At 50.1% G+C, this 26954-nt stretch overlaps 1 protein-coding gene across 3 annotated transcripts; it reads left to right on the forward strand.

Moving 5' to 3' along the window:
* The first annotated feature begins 1557 nt into the window (after positions 1 to 1557).
* On the forward strand, positions 1558 to 26822 carry atp2a2a (ATPase sarcoplasmic/endoplasmic reticulum Ca2+ transporting 2a). 3 transcript variants are annotated; one of them, XR_003932528.1, is made up of 21 exons: positions 1558 to 2119; positions 4282 to 4299; positions 4402 to 4484; positions 7877 to 7981; positions 8641 to 8779; positions 16960 to 17040; positions 17185 to 17270; positions 17424 to 17888; positions 20082 to 20170; positions 20248 to 20350; positions 21625 to 21756; positions 21849 to 21968; positions 22051 to 22269; positions 22350 to 22685; positions 22760 to 22980; positions 23056 to 23258; positions 23338 to 23423; positions 23499 to 23632; positions 23718 to 23835; positions 23923 to 25277; positions 26130 to 26822. XR_003932528.1 is itself a non-coding variant. In XM_030104097.1 (21 exons), the coding sequence occupies exons 1-21, from the start codon at positions 2002 to 2004 to the stop codon at positions 26141 to 26143; spliced, it is 2991 nt and encodes a 996-aa protein (XP_029959957.1). In that variant the 5' UTR covers positions 1559 to 2001; the 3' UTR covers positions 26144 to 26822. The 3 variants fall into 3 exon arrangements, 2 of the variants coding, with proteins under 2 accessions (XP_029959956.1, XP_029959957.1); XM_030104097.1 differs by having other exon boundaries at positions 1559 to 2119; positions 23923 to 24043; XM_030104096.1 differs by having other exon boundaries at positions 23923 to 26822.
* Positions 26823 to 26954: the final 132 nt, after the last annotated feature.

Below are 26954 nucleotides of genomic sequence, written 5' to 3' on the forward strand. Positions count from 1 at the left end.
GGTGTTTCAGTGCAACGCCACGTGTTCGTGTCAAAAACTCATAAATGTGTCTATTTTTACAGCTGCGGCTGAACAATAAATTACACGAGAAACAGAGAAGAAAAGTTTTTGGTTTGTTTCACTGCTGCTTCTGCTCTTTGTGTCCTGGAACAACCACAGACCTCAGAAATGCCGCCACCGACTGACACGGGAAGACGACCATCGCCAATCAGCCAGTCGCCCGCTGACACTGGTTGCTACGGTGATTCTTGCCAGTGAGCCGGTGGGCAGCAGAGGTCCAACAGCTCAAGAGAGACATTTTCGAATGACTCTATGTGCTGTTGACACTATAAATCTTATACCAGGCATGGTTCTGCAGTCGGTCCCATGACTCAACCCAACATGCTTCAGACTTGGAACGGCTTTCATAAACGATGGTACAGCGACATGTTTAACTCCACAATACCACCGTGCGCTGAAGCTGGGGTACTTTCTCAAGAGTATATCCTGAGAAAAGATGAATGCGACACGCTGCACTGAAAAGGCCAGCCCAGATTCAAACCCACAACCTTCTTGGTATAGTACTGCTAACCACTGCACCCCTGTGTCTGAGCCCATGGGTCAGGATGTGTCATTAAAATGGCTCTTTCAAAATAAGGCAGCTGAAACTGCTCCCACTGGATTCCTTGTTAAATTGAGGTATTTTGATCCTCCTGTTGTCACAGCGCTGCGCCGAGGGTGAAGATTTTACGATGCGGTCTTAAAATATGACTCCTCAACTTTCTAGATCAGATGCCGTTCTGTGGAACACGGCTGGAAATGTAACGCCATGGTTTATGCAATGTTGATGGTGAAACTGCTCCTGACTGAGATGGAACTTCTGAGATCTACTGAAATGTAAACCTGAAGAAGAACCAGTTCTGCTGCTGAACAAAGAAGTCCTTGATTAGAAGTTTCAGCATTCCACTTCATAATTTCAGTATAATAATAAATACATTCAAGGTGGCGTCCAAAATGGCCACCGAATATGGTTTCTTGTATGACTTATATGACTGCAATTACACATTGATTGATCATTGATCAGCTCCATATGACCAGGCTTATTACTTTTCTATCATTTGTGATTTGAAAAGTAAAAATGGCATTACATTTGCACAATCTATTCAGATTATTAAGAGATCAAACAGTGACACAGAGACAACTGAGTTTTGCTGCGAATGTTCTGAACCAGCAGGAGACGGATTCTCAGTGGAAGAGGGTGTGATTCAGGTAATGCACGTTTTGATCCTGGTCCTGGTCCTGGTCCTGGTCCTGGTCCTGAAGTATCAGGACTACACAGCAGACGCTTCCCTGGAGCTCATGCAAAGCGATGCTCCTGGTTTTACATCCAGAAAGAGGCAGAGGAGGGAGGGGTGGGATGGAGGAGGGGGGGCTGCGGGAGTATCTGCCTCCCTCTCATCGTTTCCTGCTCTCTCTCTCTCTCTCTCTCTCTCTCTCTCTCTCTCTCCCTCCCTCCTCCGTCCAATGGTGTGAGTCCTCGCGCGGGGAAGCGGAGCAGCGGAGCGGCGCTTTGATAAAAGCAGCCCGTCGGAGCGCGCGGAGCCACAGAGGCGCTGCGCCGCGTGAGGGACGCACGAGCACACGGGCACAACAAGGAGGAGCGGGTCTCGACACGCACGGAGCCCCGGACCGGGTGAATGCGGTCCTCTCTGCGCCGCCGGACACACACGCACCATCTTGGTTCGCCCCCGGACGTTCGAGCACGAGCCCGAGGAGTCCACAGTGCCGGTTCCCCGGGAGAAGAAGCGGGAGCGCGCGGGACTCGTGTCCGCTCTGAGAGTGCTGCCTTCCCGCTGAAGTACTGACAGCGTCTCGGGAGGAGCCCCCCCCCCCACCACCACCACCACCACCTCCACCTCCACCACCTCTCTACCCTCTCTGTCTCTCCCGTGGACTGTAGGTGTGTGCGTGTGAGTGTGTATGTGTGTGTGAGTGTGAGTGCGCGTGTGTGAAGCAGCCGCCATGGAGAACGCGCACACGAAGAGTGTGGAAGAAGTTTACAGTTATTTCTGCGTCAACGAGAGCACGGGGCTCTCCCTGGACGAGGTGAAGCGGCAGCGGGAGAAATGGGGCCTGAACGGTACGACACACGCACGCGCACACGCACACACGACGAGGGGGGGGGGGTAGGGTGTGTGAAGGCATCCTTGAACCCGTCGGTCCCTCCAGCCCCCCCCCCCCCCCTTATTGCGGTGTAACAGGTCGATCATTACCTGGGAGCACGTGCCGCAGCGCGCTGTTTATCTGTCGCACGTGTGGTGAAAACACCTGCAGGTCCCGCAGAAGTGACTGGAGGTTAGAGGGCTAGCCTAACCCTAACCAGCCCCCCAGTGGGACGATACCAAGCCTGCGGAGGGGTTATGTAGAGTTTGCATGTTCTCCCTGAGCGCTGGTTTACTCCCACAGTCCAAAACATTCTTTTAAAGCCAGTAGGACTATTTGGGTGTGATTTATCCAGGTTGTACTCCGCCCTCTATTTATTAGTTTTTATTTATTTGACATTTAATTATAAAAGAATTCTCCTGTTCTCAACACAAACAGGGTCCAGAAGAGGACTTGACAGCATGACCTTTGACCTCCATCGGCTCCCCTGAGAGCCTAAAAGTGGCTGCCCATCAAGTCCTAAAGGAATTTACCCGAAGGGACTGATAAAGAAGTATAATTTAACACGTTCAGTAGGAAAAGGCGTCACCCTGATTCCCATCACGCACTTGGGATGCCACTGTATTTTATCTCACCAAATATAAATCCAGCTCGAATAAGTGAAAGAAAATGATCACAGCCGAGCCTAAATGAAGAGGCTGAGGCGGATTCCGGCTGCTGGTTGTGGGTTCTTCGCAGTGAGGGAGGATGAAAAGCTTCACATCGATCTCACCGTGCACGGACTGTTCAGAAACCTGAATGGAGTGTTTACGCGCCGCAGTATCCTGAGTTTCACACAGTGACCATAAACCCTCAGCTAATGCGTCCATTTGTATTCGCGCCAGTGCCCTGGCTATGTGTGCCACATGTAAACGTCTGCTTCCGCTGGTTTAACACTTGTGGGGTTCTGGCCTGGTTTCGAGAGACACTGGAATATTGGAATATTATACTATAGACTGTATTATAAAGCAGGGATTGACAGAAATGTCGTCATCTGGGACCAAATTGTAACATATTTCATGCATGTATTTGATTATTCTAACTGTAAAATGCATTAATCTCTTTTTTTTACAGTATTTACAGTAATTTAAAGTCATTCCATTGGCTTCACATGTGGTGCAGTGGCCTCCTCACCTGTCTCACCTTTTTAGGGAATCATTTTATTGAGCAGACAGACGGGCCTCGTGCGGTCAGCGGGCCGCCAGTTGCCCACGTCTGCTGTAAACCATTACTGTATTAGGTACTGGTACGCGGAGTGAGCCTGTATTTTACAGCGTCTCTTTAGTTATTTAGGACTGGAGCTCAGTCAGTAAACAGTGATAAACCAAACGCAAAATGAAATTTCATCTACAGTCTGTACGGGAAAGACCTGCTCGAAACCAGATGTATTAGAAATACATAAATTAGAAACAGTCGAAATTTGTTGGTCGACCCAAAGTGTGTGTTTGTTTGTTTGTTTTTCCGCCTCTGGGCCCGTTCTCCGGTCAGGTAACCTCCTTCATTCATCTTCTCCTTCAGCACAGTCGTAAACATGGAAGAAACATGGCGTCCATATAAAACTGCAGGCTGATGTGAAACAGAAGCGTGCTCCTGGCGTCTGGCATCCATGCTGGACGGCGTTCATCTCAAAGCTCGGTTAAAAAAAAAAAAGGTGAAATTTGTCCGATGAAAGAGTTTCGAGGCGACCGGACGCCTAAAAGCTGAAGCGCCCCTCGACGTGCTTGACGTCCGTGTGGCGCAGTAACCTTGACGGGTCCTGGTACCCGGGGATCTGCCAGGGTTTGATGCTGAACAGCGGCCGCAGGATCGCCGCGGTAACTTAATATCTGCCGGAGTTAATCTCTCCTGTCCTCGACCCAAACAGCTGCTTCGTATTAATACCGCCTGGGAGGTCATGGAGGGTGAACCCCGCTCCCCTCAGATACACTTTGACCTTCAGGTCCGCTGTTCTTCGCCATTTCCTGCTGCACGTCGGGGTTTCTGCATGGTTTCTTTCGGAGACAGTCCCGCTGTGAAGCAGGACTTTCCAGTCAGTCGCTAACTGGTCTCTTTCTCTGCTGTTTCCTCCTGGATCGACTCCCACGTCCGTACGACGCACAGAGTTACCGGCGGAGGAAGGTAATGGCTGCTGTCAGCCGCCGCCGCCGCCGCCGCTCCTGCCTGTCACCTGGAGTGTTCCCTCACTCGCTCCTCTCTCTCTTTTTGACTCGGTCTCTGCAGGGAAGTCTTTATGGGAGCTCGTCCTGGAGCAGTTTGAAGATTTACTCGTTCGGATTCTTCTGCTGGCCGCCTGCATATCTTTTGTGAGTATAATACCAACGTTTTCCACACACAGCAGGAGCGAGGGTCGTCTCTGTCTGTGCGGGAAAACTTTGCATCGGTCAAAGAAAACCTTTTCTCAGAAGACTTTAATTCATTCAAAGTGCTTCAGTTGATGCAATGATTGCAACAAAACACAAAGAAATACAAAGAAACAGAAGATATGAGACAACCGTGGAGGAAAAGAAGCATTTTGAAAGGCAAACTGGGAAGACTGAGAGAAAATGAGGTGGATTAGATTTTTAAAAAGGCAGTAAAACCAGATATAATGATGGAATAAGTGATGTTCTTAATGTTCTCTTCAACTCCTGACTCGTTAACTTGAGTTTGCGAACCCAGACTGGGAATACCGTTTGATGTGGAGACATGCGGTGTGTTTGTAAAAGATGTTAAAAAATGCAATTTGAAGAAAAGCACCGATGAAGCAGAAATTACTAATTACTTAGAACAGAAATAGTTCGAAAATAACATGAAGAAAAGTAGAAAAGTCAAACTAGATGACTGAGTTTAAATGAATGAAGACATGATGCTGAGCAGCCTTATGCCCCGCCCCCCCGTTAACCTTTAACCTCCGCCATCCTCCACCAGTCCACTCAAATCCTGCAGATAGCTGCGTCTTCTCACCTCCAGTCTAACAGGGTGTTTACACGGAGGCGGCGGGGGGGCGCCGGTGTTAGCGCTTAGCGCCGCCGGCGCTAACGTCTTGGGCTCGCCGGGCTCGGCGTGAACAGCTGAGGCGGCGGCCGGCCCCTCGGAGGAATGGTGACAACAGCAGCCAGCAGCATCCGGTTGCTCTCGCCTCGTGCCGAGTAAGACGCCGGAGCTGTCAGGCCTGAGTGACTGCTGTGTAATGACCCACACACACACACACACACACACACACACACACACACACACACACACACACACACTCCGGACGCCGACTCCCACCGCGAGACGGAGAGATGCTCGATGCTGCACTGCGGCTCTGTAACAGCAGAGTCTTCTCACACCAAATTATACAAAACGAAATGCTAATTTTCCTCATTTCAGTTCTAAAATCACACTTTTCTGGATAAATTTAACCACCTGAAAGGTTAAATCTCACATATTTTCAGTGTTTGGTTTAAATCTTGGCGCGGCGAGACTGTTTTTATAAAAACCTTTCTCACGTTGTTGGACAGAAGTGCTCACTCGGCGAACAGATGGCGGCGGGGGGGCGCTTCGATAAGCGGGCTGGAATGTGGCGTGCGCTGCCCCGGTCAGGTGATACCGAGGTGTCGGCGGCGGCTGTCCCACGGGCCGCCGGAGCCGCTCAACACCAAATTTGGGCCCCGGTCCCTCAGTGGGAGGTCCCGCTGTCAGACGGACCCACGTGCACGGCCGGCCACGCTCGCACTCCCTCTGCACCAAGTTAGGAAGCAGGTCAGGGCGCCGTCAGAGTGCCAGGCTCGCCGCCGCTGCACGAGGAAGCATAAACACAGAGTGAGCGGCGGTTCAGGTCGAGTCTCGCTCTGGTTTACATGAAGACAGAATATCAGGGGCGATTTATGTTCATCTGAAGTCTGACGAATATCTGTTTACAACACCGCTTGAATGATCTGATTTCAGGATTTTATTAGATCCTTAATAAATATTCATCACCTGTGTTTTCCCCAAGCAGAAAGAAATCCATCTAAGCTCAGATTCCACGTCTGTGTGTATATTATCCTCATTTACACCAGCTGGATGCTTTTTTATTAACTCTCTGCACTGGTATTGTTTCTCAGATTGACGTCAGATGCACTCACTGATGTCCAAACGGGAGAAGAAAGCTCAGGATTATCATTCTGTCGGCACTTTGAGTCTATTTAAACCACCCGACGGCTGAGGTTTCCTGACAGAATGAATCAAGCAGTGGCTTTGGAGCGATTGTTCATTTTAGTTTTCAGTCTGTCACTGAAGGAATCTGCGTAAAAGGAAAAAAATTAACACATTTAACACGTTTCAGCAACAATTATTTATATTAACAAACATGAAGAGCAACAGCTGCAGAAATAAAACTGAAGATATATGAGAATATAAACATAAAATCATGACTGAAGCATGAAAAAAGGTTAAAAACAAGGAACAAGAATACAACTACAGGAACAAGAATGTTTCTACAGTATAATAGTGTTGTTACTGCTATAAAGACCTGAGCGATATTCACTGTGATGAGTGAAACAACAAGGCTGATAGCGAGGGCCAAGAGAAAGAACACTGTTAAAACAAAGAACACGGCTTCAAGCACAAAGACCGTTCGACTGTTTTTAATTTATTTCCATTCATACAGAAGCTTTGGGTTTAGAGTGTATTCGATGCAGCTTATCTGCTGAACATGGCTTCATTCTTTGCTTTTGAAGGCTCAGAAATGGTCCATCAACATGAGCTAATTCCCATTTTTTATTAAACAGGCAGTCGTCGTAGCTCTGGTGTTTAATTCCCTTCTCTCTGGAAACAGATTATATTTGCGGTTTTGCACTGTTAATCAAAGTCGGTTCATTTTCTTGACATTTCTTAAAGTGGAAAATCTAATTAGAGGAATGTTATTGAACCATGATGATGGCGGTTATTATTTCCAGTCGAGGCCGAGGACGTAAATCTCTTCTCTGCGTCACGTCATTCGGGAGCGCCGGGCTTCTGCACTGAATGTCTCTGGCTTCCAGACTCTCAGGTCTCTCTGAGGTTGATTGCTTTATGACATTATGGGAGATTAACTAATTGCCTGCGACTTACGGGATGATTTTAGGACGATTTTCTGGCGAGCAGAGAGCCAAACGAGGCTGGAGTTCAAGACACAGACATTTGTTTTCCCTCCTGGCGAACGCTGGAGCACCTCGAGCCACGTTTTTCACTTGCTGGCGATGAGATTCAGCCTGAAATGAAAAGGATTAAAAACCCGAGTGGAAGTTTGACTGAAAACCTAACGAGTCCCAACTGCCTTCTCACAGTGATGGAGTTCCTGAAGGAGATTCGATTCCTCCTCCGAGCGTTCATAAAATCTATAGTGATAAATATGTATGAGGAAATATTTGCCTTTATGTGCCGTCGTATCCCATCATCTATTCATTTGCTGTGGCGGCTTTTGTTCACAGTCGTAGTGCTGAACATGCTGGAGAAGCCAGTGCAGATCCTCATGTCAGACACACAATCAGAGACAATTACAGCCAGAAAACTCATCACTTTACGGACGTATGAATTCATTCGGACTTCTCACAAGAGAATAAAAAAACCCCATTAAATTAAATCATCTCACTTTAATTTGTTGCAGCGGTTCCTGTCAGTATTTTGACTTCTGTGAATTTTCCTCCGCTGTTTTCTCTTGACGGGGGGGACGCCTGAGGAATAATGATGCCTTTTGCCGCTCTGTTTTCAGGTCCTGGCTTGGTTTGAGGAGGGGGAAGAAACCATCACAGCCTTCGTGGAGCCTTTTGTAATCTTACTGATCCTCATCGCCAACGCCATCGTCGGGGTGTGGCAGGTGAGGGAGACGGAAAAACCTGCTGGATGTGGAAATTATCCAAGTGAAATGCTGGATTTCCTCAATTTTATAGCCGTAAACCAGGATTTTTAAACACATAAACACACAAATCTGTGGTTTATGTAGCATTTATGAAATTAAAGAGGCACAGTTAACCGCAGCTCTCCTACCAAGTCACACATTTCACCACCTCCATATTAAAACATGTTGTAATTAGTGGAGTGAACTTCCAACCCGAAGATTAAAAGAAAAACTGAAAATCTCCATCCTGGTCAGACTTGGTGTTTGATTAAACGTGTTTTGGCTCGGCAGCTCCCTCCGAGCTGCTGATTTTCACTTCTCCAAGACATGGGTGGCACTGTGGATAAACACTGTGTGCTCAAAGTTATTTCTGTCTCAAGTTTGTCTCTGCGAAGGCCTCCTATTGACAAGAAGCAGCCTGCCAGCTCCCATCAGCAGTCTGCTCTCTGTGTGTCGCTCAAATGCCGCTTTATTTATTTATTTTAAAAAAAGAAAGAAAGCCGTGTGTGGGCTGTCATTTCTGAGAGATGTGCTCTGCTTGATGATGGTGAAGAAAAGACTCTGAACACCGAAATCCTCCCGGGAACAAAACGTCCGACGTGGCGCTGAATCATTAAAAGTCATTTTGTCCCGACCAGGAGCGCAACGCCGAGGACGCCATCGAGGCGCTGAAGGAGTACGAGCCCGAGATGGGGAAGGTTTACCGGCAGGACAGGAAGACGGTGCAGAGGATCAAGGCCAGAGACATCGTCCCCGGAGACATCGTGGAGGTCGCTGGTGAGTTGACCTTCGTCTGACCTTGTGCCGTGTTCATTAATTCTTATCTGGTGATTTTACATGTTAGTAGTTCCCTATTTTTGAAACAAGTATTCATTGTTTTTATGTTTTTAGTTCAAAGAAAAGAAAAGTGAGCATTATTGCAGATATATTGGAAATGATGGCGAGCTGCAGTCTGAGTTATTGTTGAGAAAAAAGCAACAGTTAAAAGGTCCCAGGATTGATCCCTGTGGAACGCCACATATGTAGAAAGTAACCCTGATTCCAGTTTGTACTCAACATCATGATTCAGGTCAAATTTTAGGCTGAATTCTAAAAAAAATTCAAAAAGAAACTCTTCATTCATTCATGTTTGATCAGGAGTGTTCATCAACTGACTTCATGCAGCGTTCACATTATGAAATAGAAGCAGATCATCGACGGTTTCTTTATTTAGGAGCAATGTGTCAAACCAAAATGTCTTTCAGGAAGCTACGCTTGATATTTTAGTGAATCACCTGTTTCTTCCGAACCCAAACACAGATACACAAATACTGCTTAGCCAAAGACGAATACTGGGAATAAAAGCTCAACTAAATTTAGCAGGACTGAAAACTAACCCTGTGTGTTCCAGCGTCCCTGACAAAAGACCTGTGCTCTGATCTGTGGACTGGTCCGGAGCCAGACAAACCCTGAAATCACATGAACAGGGTGGAAAGTTAAGAATAAGCCTTGACCTTCACAGAAAATTGTCAATTTGATGCCCCTGCTGCTGCCATCAAGAGCGTTTCTGTTTGGCCGTGAAAGAGGGGTTTTTCCGTACGCGGCTTTTTTTAGAGATGGAGGTATTTCGCACGGTGCCTCCTGGGCTGCGTTTGGCTCTGCCTCAGGTAAAGCCTCCTCTGGACGGAGCTGATGAGTCCAGGTATGGTCATGGATTACATTTAGCACATTTAGCCCCCCCCCCCCCCCCATCCCCATCCCCAAGTGCCACCGCAGAGGTGACTCACCCTGCGAGAGGGATGTATTTTGAGACGCTCCTATTAACCTATTGTCTCAGCGGACTGGCCGCAAACGCTGCGAAGACCCACTTAAACCGCGTGTGTGAGAGTGTGTGTGTGTGTGTGTTTGTCCGTCCAGACGTGTGACCGGTCTGTCGCCACGCCGCCCACTCAACTCGCTCCTGCTGGAGCGAATCACGCTGCTGAGGTCCGGTCAGCATGTTTCAGCTGTACGGCGTTGAGTTTAAGCAGTGCCCCCACCTCCCATCCTCCCATCCTCACACACACACACACACACACACACACACACACACGTGATTCTGCAGGGGAATGCTTACAGTCCTTCACACACCGCCGTTATCTCCACTCTGTGTTTAACCCAAAGTGATGCCGTCCTTTTTTCTGCGCATACCGGCCGGTTTTATTTTTAGCCGCGGTTCGGGCCGTGCAGATTATGGCGCGCTGTATTTATAGAGGCAGCGACAGCGGTGAGGATGACAGGTGTCTGGTCCCGGCCCATGCACGCCCCTCCCACCCGGCTCCGGGGAGCGTTGCTACGCCGGGTGACGTGGGACAGCATTCAGCAGGACTCCTGTGCGACCTTGACAAGGACAAATGAAGCAGCAGAGAATCAAGTGTTCTGATGTGTTTGTTCACCTCAGCAAACGTCCTCTGCTCGACACGGCTAATTCTGAGGCTCCAATCAATGAGCTGCACCCGCGGCAGAGCGCGGAGAGCCTGAATGAATGCTTGGCTGGAGTTTAAAGAGAAACTTGTGATTCAGACGTGCTCTCCTCTCGCATATTAGGGACCCAGTTCTTTAAAAAGTCTTGATGAAGGTAGCTGGAGGCTTTGCTGTCAGCGGCTCTGAGGCTTTAACTTAAAAGGAGCACAGCAGGAGGCGAAAGCCGGATGTTTTCATCCTGCATCCAGGAGGAGGAGGAGCTCCAGTCTGCCCCACTCGCTTCCCAAATCCTCCACGTTTCTCTCACATTGACTCCTGAAAGGCTGAGTTTTTAATGCGTTTTACATATCTGGAGGCTCCGAAGTGACCCTTCGCCATGCAGAGGAGGAGTGAGAGAGGAGACGCAGGGAGACGAGCCCTCCGTGGCCGAGGAGAACCGCCTGCAGCCAATCTGTGCCGCTCTCCGTCAGGAAGCTGCTGCTGCTGCTGCTGCTGCTGCTCCGCCTCCCACTCAGACCCGATCGCTGACCAGCTTCACACAGATCTGTTCAGTCTCGCTTATCACTTCCTAATTTCTCCACTGGCAGAATATTCAGACCTGGAACTGAACAGCAGGCAGCAGCGATTCATTTAAACTATAGTCAAAACGTTAGCATGCCTGTGTTTGGTGGAGTAAGGTTCTCATTTTTACATTTGTAATGATTGCTTTTGTGGGATGAGCAGCAGAGTACTGTATATTTTTGTACTGTAACTCTCACTTTTTTGTTGTTGTTGTTTGCGTGATTGCAATTTTATTAGCATATAGATCAAAGTATGCAGGTACGTGCCATCTGGGACCACTAGATGTCGCTGTATGACAACAGAATGGTGCTACAGCAGCACAGAAAAACCTCCATTACTGCTGTATTTTTTAAGCAAAATGTCCCTAAATTATAAAAATCGAGACACTTTTCAAAGTATTTTGTTTTGCTGTCACAGAAATTTTGGGTTCTGGTGACAAGTAAAGTTATTTTCAGGTATTCTTGAGTAAATGTTGGGCTAATAGATACATATTTCATTTTACACGGGTGTGACCTACCGTTTCTTTGTCATGATGCTTTTTTTTTATTTGGATTTTGCCTGTGAAAAATCTGCAAAACCTGATGTCGAACAGATTTTCTTGGCTGTTGGATATTTGATTTGATTGGATGAATTTCAGTCTGAAGAGACCAGATTAACCGATCAGGAGCCTCGGTATCATGTGGACGAAGCACACACAGCAGCAGCAGCCTGGACTGTAGTCGTCCTGGCGGTGTGCAGCCTGCGTTTGAGCTCAGGACTGCCGGAAGGTCTTTTCCTGCTCTGCACGGCCAAAACCTTCAGTCGGTCAGTGATAAACTCCGTCCTGTGGGGCTGAGCGCTGACATCTGAGTGGATTTAGTTTAGTCCCAGACTGTGGAGATACGGGACTGCCGCTGCTCACTGTCTCTCTTCTCCATGTTTCTCTACGTTGAGAAGAACCTGAGGAGCCGAATGCAGATTTCACCAAGTCTTTTCACTGGATTTTGGTTTGATCAGTGTTTGTTTTTTGTTTTTTATTCCCTGCCGGTTTGCAGCTTGGTGCGGACGGCTTGTTGAATTAGATGTTGGCCTTCTTTCTCTGAGCAGCAGAGCTCAGTGGGTTTGTTTGCTGCTGCCTCTGAAGTTGGGCTGTGTGGGAGCACTGGGGAGTTCGTGTGTGTGTGTGTGTGTCTATGTGTGTGTGGGAGGGAGGGATCTCTCGCCTGCTCCCATTGTGCTGTAGAGAGATGACCTTATAGGGAAGCACTTTGTGGATCAGCGTCCCACCCACCCCACCACACTGGATGCACAGCGGCCCGACCCATCAGCACCCGCTCCCTCCGCTGAGATTCCAGACACCACGGATAGTATGTGGCATTTAATGTGGTCTGGCAAGCGTCCGCTCTCACTGTGGAACTGTCTTTTGGCAGAGATTCCCTCGCTTGTCAGCAAGACCCAGAGAGAGCTGGCCTCCTCTGTCCGAGGGGGGAAGACAAAAGACAAAAAAAAAAAAAAAAAAACCCTCGATGCAGCGAAGTCCAGACAGGATGGGCCAGAGGTCGACCGCAGCAGGATCAGAGCCTGGCAGCACTCGAGCGCGCAAGATGTCGATAAATTACATGTCTGACATTGAACTTGATCTGTGATCCGGCCTGAATGTCGTGATACGGGCTCGTGTGTTACATTATTGAAGCCGCTCCTCGACCGCTCGGCCCTCTGACTGCTGGGAATCCCAGCCACGCTCCCTGCTTACAGATGAGGTGGTGAGATGTCAGAATTTAACCCGTGGAAAGCTCTAACGAGGCGGCGCGGCCGAAGGGGTCGACCCCGGACGCCGGGAGAATGCGCACCTCCCACCTGCTGTTCGCACATATTCACTCTTTCTAATCCGAGCCGTGAAAACTCAAGTTGAGCTCCTGCTGGTGAAAACATCCTCCCACCTTCAGCGCCGCCGCGGGACTGCTGCAGGACATGTGGCGTCAAACATGGAGGGAGTTCAGGGACAGCAGCGTCTGGACCAGGCGGGGTAAACACTGGGTGGATCGGTCAGGGAGCAAAATCCTAAACCTCTAAAAGAGAAATAGTCTGGAAAGGAATCAACTTTCATGGTAAAATAACTCATGAAACCGATGTTGTTAGAAACTGACTCATTGATCATGTCGATGGAAAACAGCCTGCGACTGCACATCCTCAGCTGTGAGGACAGATTAGAAACTATATTCTTTTGTTTTTAGACGTATTTTAATGCCATTTTCTGATTTCAGCAGTTTTCCTCTTTCATTAGATGCTTTTCTCTCTTCTCAGAAACCCAAGGTTCAAATCCTTTCCTCCTAAATTTGCTGGCAGCATGTATGTGTGGGCTGAGCTTCAATACTCCTGTTCAAAAAAAAAAAAAGAGAGAGAAAATCCACTGAGTGGTTCGATCTTTCATGATATAATTCTGCTCACAGATTAGCGCTGGGTTCCAGCGTCCTCTATGAAACCAGCCTGTCCTCCTCACTGGATGTGGGCAGTTTTGAGTTTCGAGAGCTCCCAGTCCTGGGACAGGAGGTCTTGTTGCCACGGCAACAGGAACGGCTGCACGCTGCCGCTGCTGTTTAAGATTCATGACGGACAAAGAAGGCAGCAGAGAGAGAGGGAGAGCGAGCGAGCGAGCGAGGAGACGCTGCTTACATAACTCAGGGTCGCAGACGAGTATCAACCGCATCTGACAAGTGTTTGCATCTGCAGCGGCGAGAAGCCGTCACCTGATAGATCTGCCTCTGCCACCGAGCGGCGGCGAGCGGCGGCTGTTTATCCAACTCGCACGCCGCCGCCGCCACGGGGTCACACATGGCTAAAGGCCACGGTTCTAGTCACAGTTTAAATGTGGAAAAAAAGAAAAACTTCAATGGACTATAATGGCATCATAGGTGTGTTTGTGTGTGTCATTTATGAGAGGGCCTGTTTAGGACAGAAGACAACTTTTAATTTTTCTGTCTGCCCAAAAAAAATAAAGTTAACCAGATATGAATGAACTTTTTCATGGCGTGACGGCCTCCATTCAGTAGCTGACCGACCTTCAGCACAGCCTGGACCTCTTGAGAAGCTGGTCGTGTTTTGGGAGTCAGATGGTGCGGCGCTGCCGTCATTAATACATAAATATGGATAAAGTATTTGCAGGCGTGTGAGCGGCTCGGTGGCGGTGAGACGCGTCGGAAAGCTTTTGCGAGATGCTTTGAATGCTGACCGCTCAGAAACGGCCCACTCAACGCGACAGGAGGTCAGCCTTTTGTTCAGCTGCCATCAGCACATGTAGCCTCCCGGCCGGCCCCCGGGGGGGCCTGGCCGCGGTAAACCAAACACACACACACACACACACACACACACACACACACACACACACACAGCAGGTGCCGGTGCCCGTCTGAACTGGCACTCGCCTGCTGTTCAAAGGTCCATTTCAAAAGGCACCTCTGGGAGGCTGCAGGCTGGAACGCGTCACCCGGTCTGGGTCTGCAGGCGCTTCGGCCCGTTGGCGAGCGCGGCGGCGCCGAGCCTTTCCCCGCAGCCTCGCTTCTTGGCGCTGCGCCGTCCGAGGTTGTATTTCTTCAAAAGCAGTGACCGAGCGCAGGAAGTGCGACGCGGCCGTCCAGGATGTGACTGCAGGCTTGGTGGCTTCCAAGGAAAACATGTCGTGCTTTGTTCCTGTGTGTCTCCTTTTTTTCCCTCCCCATTTGTTTCTAGCACTGATAATGTAATTTGTGTGATGGCCTAGTGGTTTAAAGTTTATTTATAATACAACATGAAGAAACACGCAGTCCCTCATGAACAAGCACAACAGACTCGAGAGATTTCCTCCTGCAGTGGTTGAAATTCTAGGTTTATATTGACATAATCAAAATATGTAGATGCTACAGAACTTACATACGTTTTTTCTGAGTAGATTTAGCTCGATGTGCCCTGTGGTCAACACTCATCCGTATATCCAGTTGTTGTATCATGAAACATAAAATGTATTTCTTCACCTTCTACACTCCCTCTGTCGATGTCGTGGTCAACACTGGACTTTTTCTTCTTAAATGTACCGTTTATTCTGTAATGTAAGTGAAACTTTTATAGGCCTTATAACTTCTATTTAAAATGATCCTGTATCAAAATATAGCTGTAGTGGCCACCAGGGACCACTGGATGTCACTGTTTGACAACAGAAAGCTGCTACAGTAACATAGACGACCTTCTTGACCATAAAAGATAAACGTCACTAAAAAGAGAAAGCTGCTCGCTGACAGACCAGAGTTTTTGAACATCTGTATTTAACTTTAAATATGTCAGACATTCACTCTTTTCCGAAATAATGTCTTTAATCTTTAATATCTGTGGCTCTAACGTCTAACTCTGTGCTGTTTCTACCATGCTGTTGATCAAACTAACTGGAACTGAACTTCCCGGTGTTTTCCTCTCCGTCGTCTGAATGAGTCTCACTGAGTGACGGAGAACGCCAACAGTTGTTGTCCTGCTCTAAATTTAGCCGTGTTGCTTTCTTCAGTTTTTCGGATGACTAAACCCAGAACCAGACTGTTTTTCTTCATTTGAGTCAAGTCACTGCAGGCAGCGTGTTTCATAATGCGCTTTTGATAAATGTCATTAGGAATTATTACAATCCACTGTGGCTTACCGTCTCACGGAGACAGTTAGACGCTCTCTGAAACTGATTCTCGACACAGGGACGGCAGCAGTTCTCTCAGTTCTCTTAATACCGAGCCGATCTGAACCTGCTGAACGATGCAGCCCTCTTCAGAAGCTGTGAACCAGTTGTCTTGATTTTAATTTAAAGTGTTGATCGGTCCTGACTGCCGGGTCGAACAGGCAAACACGGGGAGTTTACAGCCACTTCAAACAAACCATTTTGTGTTGCGTGTGAAGGTTTTTCTTGTTTCAGATGTTATCAGAAACGCCCGAAGCTTTGCTGAAGCACAGGAGAGCGAGAGGAGGAGCTGCTCTTCCTCTGCTGTTTGTCCTCCAGCTGCCGTCGCTCGGTCACTTTAAACCCGATCAGCTGATCGGGGAACTCATTGATCTGCCTTTTTTTTACGTTGTGGGTGTCATTTCCGCCCTCCGGGGGTTTGAATCACGGCGTGCGTCTCCTCTGATGGGATCTGGACGTCGGTCCATGGAATCAGACCTTTGTCGGTGTTCATGCTGGATATTTGGCACGCTGCTGTCGGTTTCCCGGATCCTGCCTTCATTGTGTTCCTGAAGTGGCCTATATGGACGCCGCCCGCCGATCTGCGCCACTCTGAGCCGTTTCCCCGCTTCCCACCGCCGCTGTGTGCCGTTAGGAAGCTGAACTGGGTGGCTGCTCTCCCCGCGACTCCAGACCGGCCTTTTCCTTTTAGACAGGCCCTTTATGGCCCACCGGCCTCCACTTCCTCCTCTTTCTTTGCTTCTCCTTTTGTTTCCCGGCCGTGACAGCAGCTCTGAGTCTGCTTCGCTGTTGTGTTTCGCAGCATCCGGCTGTAATGAGCTGCTTCAATTTACACTAATTCAGTCCACATCTCATGTTTGAAATCCTCACACACACTCTGTGTTTTCACACTGCACTCATTTCCTTCCTGACTCAGTCTTAAAACTTCTTTTGTTGCTTCTTCTCCCCCTCATTAGTTTATAAATAACAGATATATAAAGTTTATGTCGTCATTTTGAGATGTGAGTTTTGGGAAAGCCCTACAAACAGGATTTTCACTCAACACACACTTTATTCTAGGAACACCAAACATTTCTGCACAAATAGACGAGAGCAGAGATGAAGGCAACGATACCAAATATGCCCCATTTATACCAATGATGTGAAGAGCGTCTGTTAGCTGTACGTTTTCATTTTCACATCAGTGCTTTAATCTGGTCTTGAATTACTTCTACACACACCTTTCTGTTTCTTTGTCTTTCTCTCTTGTTTTGGTGTTTTCTGTAACGGTGAATGTTTTCGGTTGTAGTTGGAGACAAAGTTCCCGCCGACATCCGCATCTGCTCCATCAAATCTACGACTCTGCGAGTGGACCAGTCCATTCTGACCGGTAAAGACTCCTCTCATCTATACACCCGTCTGTCTATCACTCTGTTATTCACTATTTATAAGCATCGGATTTATTCATCTGTTTCTTCCTCCTGAAGCGCAGTGTCGAGCTGCTTGATCTTGAACGTGAGTCTTGTGTTTGCAGGCGAGTCTGTCTCCGTCATCAAACACACCGACCCGGTGCCGGACCCCCGAGCCGTCAACCAGGACAAGAAGAACATGCTCTTCTCTGTAAGATCCCATCTGCCCGGCTTATCGCACATCCTGTTGACGTCTCATGACTTCGCGTTTGTTTGCTTTTGGTGAACTTCCCGGAAAATCCCGCTCCTGCCTGGTATTTAAAGACGTGGGAGATCTTATCGGCCGTGTGACTGTGTGTTCCAGGGCACCAACATCGCGGCCGGGAAGGCCGTGGGCGTGGTGGTGGCCACCGGCGTGAACACGGAGATCGGGAAGATCCGTGACGAGATGGCGGCCACGGAGCAGGAGAAGACGCCGCTGCAGCAGAAGCTGGACGAGTTCGGCCAGCAGCTGTCCAAGGTCATCTCCATCATCTGCATCGCCGTGTGGATCATCAACATCGGCCACTTCAACGACCCCGTCCACGGCGGCTCCTGGATCCGCGGCGCCGTCTACTACTTCAAGATCGCCGTGGCGCTGGCCGTGGCCGCCATCCCCGAGGGGCTTCCGGCCGTCATCACCACCTGCCTGGCGCTGGGCACCCGCCGCATGGCCAAGAAGAACGCCATCGTCCGCAGCCTGCCGTCGGTGGAGACGCTGGGCTGCACCTCCGTCATCTGCTCCGACAAGACGGGGACTCTGACCACCAACCAGATGTCCGTGTGCAGAGTGAGTCGCACGCTTCACCGCCGGCACACACCAGCACAGCTACACAAGCCTTCAACAGGAGGGCCGAGCGCCTCGGGTGTGTGTGTGTGTGTGTGTGTGTCAGGGAGAATATCAGATGTTTTAGATTCCATGAAGAAGGTTTATCAGAGGAATGCAGAGATGCATGATGGGAAAGTGAATGTGCTGGTAGGAGAACATCAGCGAGCGGCTGCAGTGGAGCCTCAACAGGTGAAATGAGGTTTTCTCTCAGAGCAGATCATAACCTGGACGGGGCTGAATTAGACATCAAATTAATGCTTTTAGAGGATTAATGGATATATTCTGGTTCCTCCGATGTAAATATTCTTGCTGTGACATACAAGCGGCCGCCTGTTTAGTGTTTTGTTGTTTAAACGTCGTTTTTCTTCAGAGTGTAAAAAAGCTTTCTGAACCGTCATGGCTGGACTTTTTAACGAGCAGAGACAGCGCAGCTCATTTCAGCTCATCCTGTGTAGTCGGACCCTGCGTGGTGAGACTGCGCTGGCAGGCTGTGTTCCTAAAGCCACACACACACTCACACACACACACACTGACAGAGTTTGTTTTGGTGCATTGCTGAGCAGTTTGCTCGTCAGTGCTTTGTCATGTTTGCCGTTGCTGCGCGATGTTTGAATAAGGTGACGGCAGTTAGACAGGCCGCGGCTGCTTAACTCACTTTCGGTGCGTTTGTCAGCAGAAATGCAAAAAATCCTTCTTATGCAAGCCGAGGGAGCGAGAGGGAGGGAGGGAGGGGGGGGGGGGGGGGGGGGAGTACAGCTCTCCCTTTTGATCAGGTATTCAGGCTATTCAACAGGAAGACACCTCGCTATCGCGCCTCTCTAATCTACATGGAGCTGTTGGATGACTTGCAGTGCTGCTGTTGCATAACTGACCTTGCGTCATCACGCTGCAAAAGCAGCAGCCAGCCGGCAGTTCCTCCTCCTCCTCCTCCTCCTCCTCCTCCTCCTCCTCTCGGTGTCTCTGCTCTGGCCCCACATAAAAAGAACATTTCAGCATTTATTAAAGTTTAATCCTCTTTAGTTGCCCGCTCCCACCAAACTTGGCTGGGCGTGAATGAGGACGGCGGCATTATTTACAGTGGATAGCGGCAGTTTGGGGCCGTTGTGTGATTACAGAGCCGGGCGCTCCTGCAGTGATGATTCATTAAGGATTCACTGAAAGGAGAAAAGTTTTCTATCAGGAGATGCAAAGACTTTAAGTAGGCGCGCTAATTAATCAAGTCTGATGCTTTTATATATCATGAACAAAGATTTATTTCAAATTAGAAGCGGTCACATTTCAAAGGAATTAAAAGCTGTGCAGTCTCACCATAATGAGGCTTCTTTTATCTTGTTTTGAAGTGTTTTGCAGCGTCCTCTCGACGCAGCCCAGCCCCTCAGGTGGAATCTAACACAGAAAATCAACCCTGAAAGTTATTTTTACACAACTATTATTCCCAAAATACGCAACCAGACGCCCATGTGGTCCAGATCTGAGGGGAGCGGAGGCTTGAGAGAGGATGTCATGTTCGGGTGATGGTTTGAGGCTCATGTCATCTGTGTGTGTGTGTGTGTGTGTGTGTGTGTGTGTGTGTGTGTGTGTGTGTGTGTGTGTGTGTGTGAGATAGTCCTGCGGGAGCCGGCCTGGCACTGCGGCTTCTTCTTTTCAGTCCGGGCCTCCCTGGCAGCCTCTTCTGTTTACTTATGCAGAGAAACTGAACACCCATCTCTCTCTCACATTAGGCAGCAGGCCACCCAGCCTGGTACACACACACACACACACACACACACACACTGGGGACACTGCAGGCTAATCTGCGGCCTGTGAGGCGCCTCGCCCGGCCTCACTGGGGGTTTCTGCTGGTGTGTGCTGCCACCTGCTGCGTCTCTACAGACACTGGCAGCCTCCTCAAACGGCCGCTGCCGGTAAAAAGCTACAGTCCAACTGAAACTGGACTCTCAAAGTGACTGAAGCTCACTGTCTCCACTGAAAACAAACAAACTCACGCGCTGAGACATGTGAGAGTAAAGTGACAGGATTGAGCGATTGGTTCTGGTGAACAGGAAATGACGTGCTTCCACTCTGTGCGTCTTGACCGGGACGAAGTGACATAAATCAACATGTAAAATACCAGAAAAACCTGAACTGTGGCGTTTGTTTGTTTGTTTCTTCCAGATGTTCATCCTGAACAAAGCCGACAGCGACGGCTGCTCTCTGTCGGAGTTCACCATCACGGGCTCCACCTACGCTCCCGAGGGAGAAGTGTGAGTTCACATCCGGCCTCTTCAGCGGCGAGCCGACAGATGAACCCTGAAACTGAAACGTGTGCTGTGGTCGTCAGGTACCAGGACGGGAAGCTGGTGAAGACCTCGCAGCACGACGCCCTGGTGGAGCTGGCCACCATCTGCGCTCTGTGTAACGACTCGTCGCTGGACTTCAACGAGGTCTGCCGCCCGCACGCTTCCTGCTGCCGTCGCTTCAAACCGCGAATGCGCTCGATGCCTCATGTGACGTGCGGGGACGAAACGGTTTGCAGTCCAGATGGCGCCGTGGAAACGTGACGTCAGCGCCGTATACGATCATCTGGTTCTCAGGCCGCAGAAAGGCCGACCTGAGCTTCAGCAGACTGGACAGAGTCCGTAAACACTCACAGCTCCCAGTGTGAGCAAACACGTTTGACCAGATAATGAAGAAACAGACGTTTACTGACACATTCTCAAAGTTTCTAAGAAAAACAAACACAATTCAGTGGAATTCACTTTGAAATGTCCAAAAGGCGTGTCGTCTTTTAGAGATTCATGTTCTCTCTGGGTTTTATACGGTCCAAAAATACAATGAATGACCAAACTTTGAGGTTTATTCAACAAATCTGCTGGAGGATCTGAAATCAGTGTGGAATCTGCTGATGCAGCCTGCGCGTTTCTCCATCCATACAGCCGTGAATCGGTCTGCAGAGCGAGGAGGTCAAAGGTGAAAGGTTCAACCACTGCTGCTTCAAAAAGACTGAACGTCACTGTTTCCTAATGGTCACTGGAAACGAGTTTATGTTGAGCCTTAAAAGTGAAATTCACAAATTCCACTATAATTTTTCAAGAGTAGGATGTCAAATGTAAGGTCCGTGGGCCAAAACCGTCTCACAAGAGGCTCCAATCTGGTCCAAACCACCAAGCAAGTGTGATAAATGTCAAATGTAATTGATTTTTGTGAATAGATATAAATTTATTGACATCTAATCAGCTACACTCTGCTCCGCGACAAAGAAAAACTGTGAAGTTCAAACTTAAATCAGTATTGTACTGCTCCGGTCCCTGCAAGCTGAAACTGAGTCGTATGCCAATCCTAAACTAAAATGTGTTTTACACAACAAACGCCTTCATGCTGCAGTGGCAAAAACTCTGACAGCAGAGGAGATAAATGTGTGACATGAACTTGAATCAAAAATTAATAAATCGATGAAATAACACCAAAGGTTTTCTGAAAAGCTGCATTACTTGGAACTTTAATGAGCATTTTATTGTGAAGTTTGACTTACAAGTTCCAGATTTCCTGTTTTGTTGAAAATATGAGATAATGCCACTTTTTGCATTGCTCAGATTTTGAGGATGAAATGTAGATTTTAAAAGCCGGTTTTCTTGTTGCTGAGGCCCGACCGCTGTATTTATCATGCAGAGCAGATGATTCCACCTTCCAGATGATACGAGACGTTTCCTGGTTTCAGGTGAAAGGCGTGTATGAGAAGGTGGGCGAGGCCACGGAGACGGCGCTGACCTGCCTGGTGGAGAAGATGAACGTCTTTGACACCGAGGTCAACAGTCTGTCCAAGATCGACCGAGCCAACGCCTGCAACGCGGTGAGTGCCGGCGCCGCTCGCCGCCCGCCGCCCGCCTCCCCGTCCGCCTCGGCGGGTTCTGCTCACCCGTCCGGCGGTGTCCGTCCCTGCAGGTGATCAAGCAGCTGATGAGGAAGGAGTTCACGCTGGAGTTCTCCAGAGACAGGAAGTCCATGTCGGTCTACTGCACCCCCAACAAGTCCCGCTCCTCCATGGGGAAAATGTTTGTGAAGGTACGCAGAGACGGAGACGTGCGGCGTGCGAGCGCCGTCCCGCCTCCCGGCCGCCGCTTCAGACGTGCGCTGTGCCCCGCAGGGCGCCCCGGAGGGGGTCATCGAGAGGTGCACCCACGTCCGGGTGGGCAACAGCAAGGTGGCGCTCAACCAGAACATCAAGGAGAAGATCATGTCGGTGATCCGGGAGTACGGGACGGGCCGCGACACGCTGCGGTGTCTCGCCCTGGCCACCAGGGACAGCCCCCCCAAGATGGAGGACATGGTTCTGGCAGACACGGCCAAGTTCTCCGAGTACGAGGTGAGATCCGGGGTTCAGGGTCAGAGGTCACAGTGCTGAACGGTTAAATAAAGCGAAGACTGAAACCCCTGCCTCCCCAGTCGGACCTGACCTTCGTGGGCTGCGTGGGCATGCTGGACCCTCCCCGGCAGGAAGTGGCCGCCTCCATCAAGCTGTGCCGGCAGGCGGGCATCCGGGTCATCATGATCACCGGCGACAACAAAGGCACGGCGGTGGCGATCTGCCGCCGCATCGGCATCCTGACCGAGGACGACGACGTGGAGCGCATGGCCTTCACCGGCCGCGAGTTCGACGAGCTGACGCCGTACGACCAGCGCGACGCCGTGACCCACGCCCGCTGCTTCGCCCGCGTCGAGCCGTCCCACAAGTCCAAGATCGTGGAGTTCCTGCAGGGGTTTGACGAGATCACGGCCATGGTACGGGGTTCGAGCGCCGGCCGGCCGCGGCCGGAGTTCGCCTGCTCAGAACCCGCTGCTCTGGTTCTCCGCAGACGGGAGACGGCGTGAACGACGCCCCGGCCCTGAAGAAGGCGGAGATCGGCATCGCCATGGGCTCCGGCACCGCCGTGGCCAAGTCGGCCTCCGAGATGGTCCTCGCCGACGACAACTTCTCCTCCATCGTGGCGGCCGTGGAGGAGGGCCGGGCGATCTACAACAACATGAAGCAGTTCATCCGATACCTCATCTCCTCCAACGTGGGCGAGGTGGTGTGGTGAGTCTCCGCCGGCGCCGCCATCTTTGAATCGAGGCTCGACCCTGGACTAACCGGAGCTCTGGGTCCCGCCAGCATCTTCCTCACGGCGGCCCTGGGCTTCCCCGAGGCGCTGATCCCGGTCCAGCTGCTCTGGGTCAACCTGGTGACGGACGGCCTCCCCGCCACGGCGCTGGGCTTCAATCCGCCCGACCTGGACATCATGGAGAAGCCGCCGCGCAACGCCAAGGAGCCGCTCATCTCCGGCTGGCTCTTCTTCAGATACCTGGCTATCGGAGGTGAGCCGGCCCGCCGCTCTGTCCTCCGTCGTGCCGCCGGACGGTCGAGTCACCGGAGGTGGTTTTCCGCTGCTTTCAGGATACGTGGGCGCCGCCACCGTGGGAGCCGCCGCCTGGTGGTTCATCGTGTCTGAAGACGGACCGCAGCTCACGCTCTACCAGCTGGTAGGTGTCTGAGTCCCTCACCTCCCCCCACCGACCCTCCGCCTCACCCCCCCTCCCTCCCCCTCCCCTCCACAGAGCCACTTCCTCCAGTGCGGCGCCGATAACCCGGACTTCGACGGCCTGGACTGCCACGTCTTCGAGTCGCCCTACCCCATGACCATGGCGCTGTCCGTGCTCGTCACCATCGAGATGTGCAACGCTCTGAACAGGTGGGGAGGTGGGGGTCTCTCCGGGAGAGGGGGGGGGGCGTGGGGGGGCTGACCATGTGAATGAAGAGTCCCGGTTCCTCCGCAGCCTGTCGGAGAACCAGTCGCTGCTGCGGATGCCTCCCTGGGAGAACGTGTGGCTGCTGGGCGCCATCTGCCTCTCCATGTCGCTCCACTTCCTCATCCTCTACGTGGAGCCGCTGCCGGTGAGTTCCTCACGCACACGTCTGCCCCCTCGTGGCCACGCAGCCAACAGCAACCAAACCCGTACAACCCTGGATGTTCTGGCGCAGGTCATCTTCCAGATCACGCCGCTGGACACCACCCAGTGGATGATGGTGCTGAAGATCTCGCTGCCCGTCATCCTGCTGGACGAGCTGCTAAAGTTTTTGGCCAGGAACTACTTGGACTTCGGTAAACAGGCGGAGAGGCCGGCGGGGAAGGGCCGCGGCCTGTCGGCGTGCGCCGACGGCATCTCCTGGCCCTTCGTGGCCGTGTCGCTGCCGCTGGTGCTGTGGATCTACAGCACCGACACTAACGTGTCCTCCATGCTGTGGCCCTGACTGACCTCCGACCCCCCACACCCCCCGCCCCCCTCCCAGTGTGCACCGGTATGAAGTGGACATTAACAAACACATCTAACAGAGTTAACTCGGAGCAACGCGTCGTTCCTCCCCAGTAAACACACGTACACACACACACACACACACACACATCCAGGTGGGAGCTTTAGTCATATTTTAATGACTGACGTGTTTCATTTCGCCGTCACGCTTCTGCCCTTTCTCTCTCTCTCTTGCGCGCCGTGGTGAACACTTAGAGGAGCTGTGTGTGTTCAGCTGTACAGAGGACTTACACTCTTTTATAACCATTGGTAATATTTTGTAATGTTTGGGGGGGGCGGGGCTGTGGGGACCAGAATGTGAAGAGGAAGCCATCCAGGGGACCGTGTGTGGTGAAACATTATCTTTGGAGGGCAGAAACGTGACTTTATTGGCCCCTAGAGCACCAATCGATCATGTTTTTTTCTTTTCAACTCGTTATTTTCTGCATTAGGCAGAACACAGCTACCTCAATGCTGTTAATATGACCACAAACCCCCGTCTGGGTGAACACACACACTCATAGATCATCATTGGAAGTGTTGAGGTAAGCACCAATTTGACAAAGCCCTCACACACACACACACACACACACACACACACGCACGCACACTCAGTTCTACTTTTATACGTATAATTTTCTTTTCCTCTGTTATTTGAGGGAAGAGAGGACAAAGACGTGTTACCATTACGATTCAGAGATTTCTTTTGTTTTATACAGTCTGTTTATTTGCCTTGTTGTGTTTTCATTCAGCAGTAGTCTTTATAATGTATGTAAAATGTGCACATACTGTACTTGAATATGTAAAAAGGCACCAAGAAGCTGTCAGTGTGAGCAGCTGAGCACAACGTGGACAGTTTGTACGGGAGCTCGGCTCGAACCACAGCGTGTAAATCTGTACATAGCACACAGCGTAGAGTCTGTACCCTGCAGGTTAGAGCCGGTCCAGGCGCTCCGCTCGCCCCCGTGCATGCCCCCGGCGGCCATGTTTTTTAATAGCTAACTGTGTGTTTCCTCCAATGCCCGCCGCCCGTTTACCTACAGCGTGAGTACACTTTGACCCTGCATGCTGGAGCACGGCAGCTGTGTGTGTGTACGTGCGTGTGTGCGCTCGCAGCTTTGCAGCCGTGATGATTTCCATGAGGTTTACAGAGAAAACTGATGGCGGTGGTACAAACGTGGAGAGATTCCTGGTTTATGTTTTCTTTTTTGCACGCAGTCACACAAAATACGACGGGAGGGAACCCAGTGCTCAGAGAGAACATGCAAACTCCGCACAGAACGGCCCTCAAGCCCAACACTAAACACCAGAGAGCGTGGATCAGAAGCAGAAAATTCACACAGTGAAACAGCGTTTCATAAACATAAGGCCGGCGGCCCAAAACTGGCCCAAACAAACGGTCACAGAACAACATTTCACTGAATTTTGCACCAGAAAGTCATAAACCGGCTTCATGTTGAGATCACAGTCATTTCTTTGGTATTCATTGTGAAACATTTTCGCAAAAACACGACATTTTCAAACCAGTGTGCCCGTTCACACGGCAACGACTTCAAGTGGAAACGCCAAACTTTTGGAAGCTTTCTGGAAACGCTCGGGCTCCGTCCGCCGTAAACAGCAGCTCTGCACATGCTCAGTAGATGGACAGTCAGAACGATGCTTAAACGGCCTTAACCTGTCTGTCAGCTCTTGAAGACGTTTGAGGTTTTAAATGCCTTCAATGTCCCGAAGTGCCTGAGCAGAAACCTTCGGGCTGCATGTTTTCGCCTCAGACTTGCTGGTTTGTTTGCTTCCTGCGCTCGGCTGCAGCATGGCCTTTGGATCGGAGTGTGTGTGTGGACGGTCTTTAAAGTCTGGGTTTTGATTCTCCTTCTCTTTCTCTCTTTCTCTTCGCAGTAAAGGCCAAGTAAGCCCGCCTCTCCTCTAGGTTCCTTGCAGAAACTTTGGTTTTGTTTGGTGTTGTGCATGTGTGTTTTGGGCAGCGCATGTCCGTTGGGTGAAACCGCGACAGGGGCTCATCAAACTTCATGCATCTTATTTTTTTTCTTCTTCATTTTTTAATGATACGACGGCCATAAACGAATGTGTGAAGGAAACTGGCCGGTCCCACCTCATCGCTCCTCCCGTCTGCCTGCATGAAGATGCTAATGCTAACGTCCAGGTCGCGGTTCCGTGCACGGACAGCTGTGCGTTACTCCTGGTGCATGTCCGCTCAGCCCTCCTCAGCCTCCTGTAATAGACTGTATAGCAGTGGTAAATAGATTATAGAGCATCCGTCGGGTAGTACAAACCTCCAATAAGCTCAAACAACACTTCATCTTTCCTAAGGAAATACTTTTATGGGATATTTAAAGAACAAAACAAACCAAACAGACTTTTCGTTGTTTTTCTTTGTTTTGCGCTGAGTCGTGCAACGTGTTCGGAGCAGATTTTTGACCAGGAGCGCGACGGACGGGCGGGCAGGCCGGCGGTCGCTTCACCGGCGCGGTTTCTGCCAAACTGCTGTACTGTATTTTCAGAAGATGATTGTACGAAGTGTCACATGAACTTTGGTTTCAGGTAAATAAAAACTGTCATACATGAAGAGTTTCCCGCCTCTGCTGCCATCGTTTGTTAAAAATAGTCAAATTACTTCTTTTCATTTGATTTTTTTCCTCATTTTTTAATCTTATTTTCCTGAAAAATCAGCGTGGAATGCAAATGAAATAAAAATGAACAGGC

Source organism: Salarias fasciatus, chromosome 12, assembly GCF_902148845.1.
Source record: "Salarias fasciatus chromosome 12, fSalaFa1.1, whole genome shotgun sequence".
Taxonomy (NCBI): Eukaryota; Metazoa; Chordata; class Actinopteri; order Blenniiformes; family Blenniidae; genus Salarias; species Salarias fasciatus.